Source organism: Apium graveolens, chromosome 4 (assembly GCF_009905375.1).
Source record: "Apium graveolens cultivar Ventura chromosome 4, ASM990537v1, whole genome shotgun sequence".
In the NCBI taxonomy this organism is placed as follows: domain Eukaryota; kingdom Viridiplantae; phylum Streptophyta; class Magnoliopsida; order Apiales; family Apiaceae; genus Apium; species Apium graveolens.
In genome coordinates, this window is record NC_133650.1 from 119,297,660 (window position 1) to 119,300,977 (window position 3,318).

Consider the following 3,318-nt stretch of genomic DNA (forward strand, 5'->3'; position numbering starts at 1 on the left):
TTGAATATGGATCATAATCGAAAAATGTGAAGTAAAAAAAAAGGAGTTTTGCCCCTGAAAGGAAGGAAGCCAACAGAAAAGAAGTGGAGAAGCTCTTAGAGGCTGGTTTCATTGAAAAGATATAATTCCCGGAGTGCTTACCAAATCCTGTAATGGTAAAGAAAGCTAATGGAAAGTGGATAATGTGTGTGGATTGCACTGACCTAAATGATGCATGCCCAAAAGATTGTTTCCCGCTGCCAAGGATAGATACTCTGATAGACGCTATGGAGGGACACTAGATGCTAAGCTTTATGGATGGGTTCAACGCTTACAATCAGATCAAGATGTATAAGGATGACATTCCAAAGGTATCATTTATCACTGACTTTGGTGTTTTTTTATCTTGTTATGGCATTTGGTCTCAAGAATGCAGGAGCTACCTATCAAAGGTTGGTAAATAAGATCTTCAAAGATCTTATTTAGAAAACTATGGAAGTATATTTAGATGACCTGTTAGTCAAAAGTCTTGTAAAGACTGATCATATATCCCATTTGAGGGAAGCTTTTGAGAACCTGAGATACCACAAAATGATGTTAAACCCTGTAAAGTGTGCTTTCGGAGTTGGATCTCGAAAATTTTTAGGATTGATGGTCTCCAAAAGGGGAATTGAGGTCAACCTAGACAAGATAAAGGCCATCTTAGACATGGAACCTCCACGTTCCATAAAAGATGTTCAGAAACTCACTGGAAGAGTTGTAGCTTTGGGTCAATTCATCTCCAAGTCTGGGGACAAGTGTTTGCCCTTCTTCAAGGCTTTGAAGAAAGTGAAAGATTTTGAATGGACTGATGAAATCCAAGAGGCATTCAAGGATTTGAAGAAATACATGGTTCAAGCACCGCTATTGGCCAAACCAATTCTTGGTGAAACTCTGTATTTATATTTGGCTGTTTCAGAAAATGCCTTGAGCTCCATATTGGTTAAAGAGGAACTTAAAATCCAGAAACCTATATATTATGTCAGTAAGATTCTACATGGGGATGAGTTGAATTATTCGACTATTGAAAAGTTTTATTTAGCCTTGGTAATGGCCTCAAGGAAGTTCCGTCCTTACATCCAGGCTCATAAGATTGAGGTACTAACAAATCACCCTTTGAGAAACATTATCCACAGTCCTAAAGCCAGTGGAAGGATGATTAAATGGGCTATAGAGCTGGAGGAGTTTGACATAAAGTGTAAGCCACGAACGGCGATAAAATCTCAGGCGTTAGCTGACTTCGTGGTTGAATGTACCGTCCCAAACCAAGAAGTCGGGGGGCAGGAAGATACTATACCCAATGGCATGGAGAGAAAAGAAAAGAATGAAGGAGAACAGATCAAGGACAAGGAATTCAGGGATCTCTATTTTGATGGAGCATCAAAAACAAATTCGAGCGGAGCAAGGCTAGTTTTACAAAGCCCCGATGGATTCTTTATTGAATATGTTATGAAGTTAGATTTTCCAACTACAAATAATGAAGCTGAGTACAAAGCTTTGATCGGTGGGCTAGGACTAGCTGGGACATCGAGAGTAAGGAACTTGAAAGTTTGCGGGATTCGAAGCTCGTAGTATCCCAGGTCAAAGGAGAATTCAAAGCAAGAGAAGAGACCATGGCGAAGCATGTATGCCTAGTGAGAGTTGTGATGACTCAGTTTGATGAGTGTCATGTTGAGCATATTCTCGAGGAAGAAAATGCTAAGGTAGATGCTTTATCTAAATTTGCCTCTTCTGAGATCGAGAATAGTTCTAGAAGCGTATATTTTCGTGCTCTGAAGAAAAGGAGCATTGATGTTAAGTTTGTTACCCCCATTGGACTTGGAGAGTCTTGGATAGATTATATTAAGGCTCATCTACAAACCGTATGGCTTTCTAATGATATAGTGGAAGCAAGAAAATTGTTCGTACGAGCCCTAAGATATTCTTTAATTGATGGGATTCTTTATAAGAGGTCTTTTATAATTCCTTATCTAAGGTGTCTTAGGCCAAATGAGGCCCGACTTGCCCTGGAAGAAGTACATGAATGTATATGTGGCCAATACTTGGGGGTAGGGCCTTAGCCCACAAAATCACTCGCTTAGGCTTCCACTGGCCAGAAATGATGGTTGATGCTAAAGAATACGTAAAGAGATGTGATCGCTGTCAAAAGCATGCCCCTGTAGTAAGACAGCCCCCCGAAATGCTTACTTCCATAAACTCCCCAATCTCGTTTTCCATGTGGGGGATGGATATCTTTGGGCATTTCCCAATGGCTACTGTTCAAAGGAAGTTCTTAATTGTAGCAATTGATTACTTTACTAAGTGGATTGAATCCAAACCCTTAACCAAGAGTATAACTAAACAAGTTGCTCAATTCATGTGGGAAAGCATCATGTGCAGATATAGGATTCCCCAAATTTTGGTAATCGAGAATGGGACACAGTTCAATAATGAGGAATTCAGAAAGTATTGTGAAGAGAATGAGATCGAGCTGCGATTCACTTCAGTCGCTCACCCTCAAGCCAATGGGCAAGCAGAGGTTGCGAATCGAATTATCCTAGACGGGTTAAAGAAGAGGATTGAAAAGTCCATAAATAACTGGGTAGATGAGATACTTCCAATACTTTGGGCATACAGGACCACTTGTAGAGTCACGACAAGGGCAACACCATTTATGTTAGCATATGGGGCAAAAGTGGTTGTTCCTTTGGAAATATCACATTCATCTCCAAGGGTTCAAGCTTATAATTTAGAAGAAAATGAAGAAGGATAGAGACTAGCCTTAGACTTAATAGATGAAGTTCGAGATCAAGCTCATGCTAAGATCGTAGAATATCAGGAAAAAAACTTCCTTTTACTACAACCTAAGGGTAAAAGAAAGGTTTTTCAAGAAAGGAGATCTAGTCTTAAGAAAGGCTGAAGCATCGGGAGTTGGGAAGAAAATGAAGTTGGCCCCAAACTAGGAAGGGCTTTAAAAAGTTAAAAGTGTTTAAGGATAAGGGTCTTACAATTGGGAGACTATGGAAGGAGATGAAGTGCCAAGGACTTGGCATGCTCAAAATCTGAAGATTTATTATATATAGCTCGTTGAAAAGGAAGTGGTTACTTATTAAAGTAGCAACAAGGTTCAAAAGCACCATGAAGCTTTGCTCGCTTAGGATCTATATTCCAGTTTATTAAGTTATTCTAATTCTTTAGGATTTATATTCCAGTTTATAGCTACTGAGATTTGACCTATTTATATAGGGTCTTGAAAGACCACACTGTGATTATTTAAGTTTGGATACTAAGCTTTGAAAAACCAAGTAATACTCTTGAGTT

General features: G+C 39.3%; 2 protein-coding genes across 2 annotated transcripts; both read left to right on the forward strand.

The window, feature by feature from the left end:
- Positions 1-630: 630 nt before the first annotated feature.
- LOC141718913 (uncharacterized) lies at positions 631-1,590 on the forward strand. Its single transcript, XM_074521284.1, has 2 exons — positions 631-914; positions 1,080-1,590. The coding sequence occupies exons 1-2, from the start codon at positions 631-633 to the stop codon at positions 1,588-1,590; spliced, it is 795 nt and encodes a 264-aa protein (XP_074377385.1).
- Positions 1,591-1,631: 41 nt separating this feature from the next.
- Positions 1,632-2,078, forward strand: LOC141718914 (uncharacterized). The gene has a single exon (XM_074521285.1). The coding sequence runs from the start codon at positions 1,632-1,634 to the stop codon at positions 2,076-2,078; it is 447 nt and encodes a 148-aa protein (XP_074377386.1).
- Positions 2,079-3,318: the final 1,240 nt, after the last annotated feature.

Excerpts from the sequence above, each read along its gene's own strand:
- LOC141718913 (XM_074521284.1), top strand. The coding sequence starts at position 631 with ATGGTCTCCAAAAGGGGAATTGAGGTCAACCTAGACAAGATAAAGGCC. Across the intron at positions 915-1,079 it reads CCAATTCTTGGTGAAACTCT|GAAGTTCCGTCCTTACATCC; the intron begins GTATTTATATTT and ends AATGGCCTCAAG.
- LOC141718914 (XM_074521285.1), top strand. The coding sequence starts at position 1,632 with ATGGCGAAGCATGTATGCCTAGTGAGAGTTGTGATGACTCAGTTTGAT.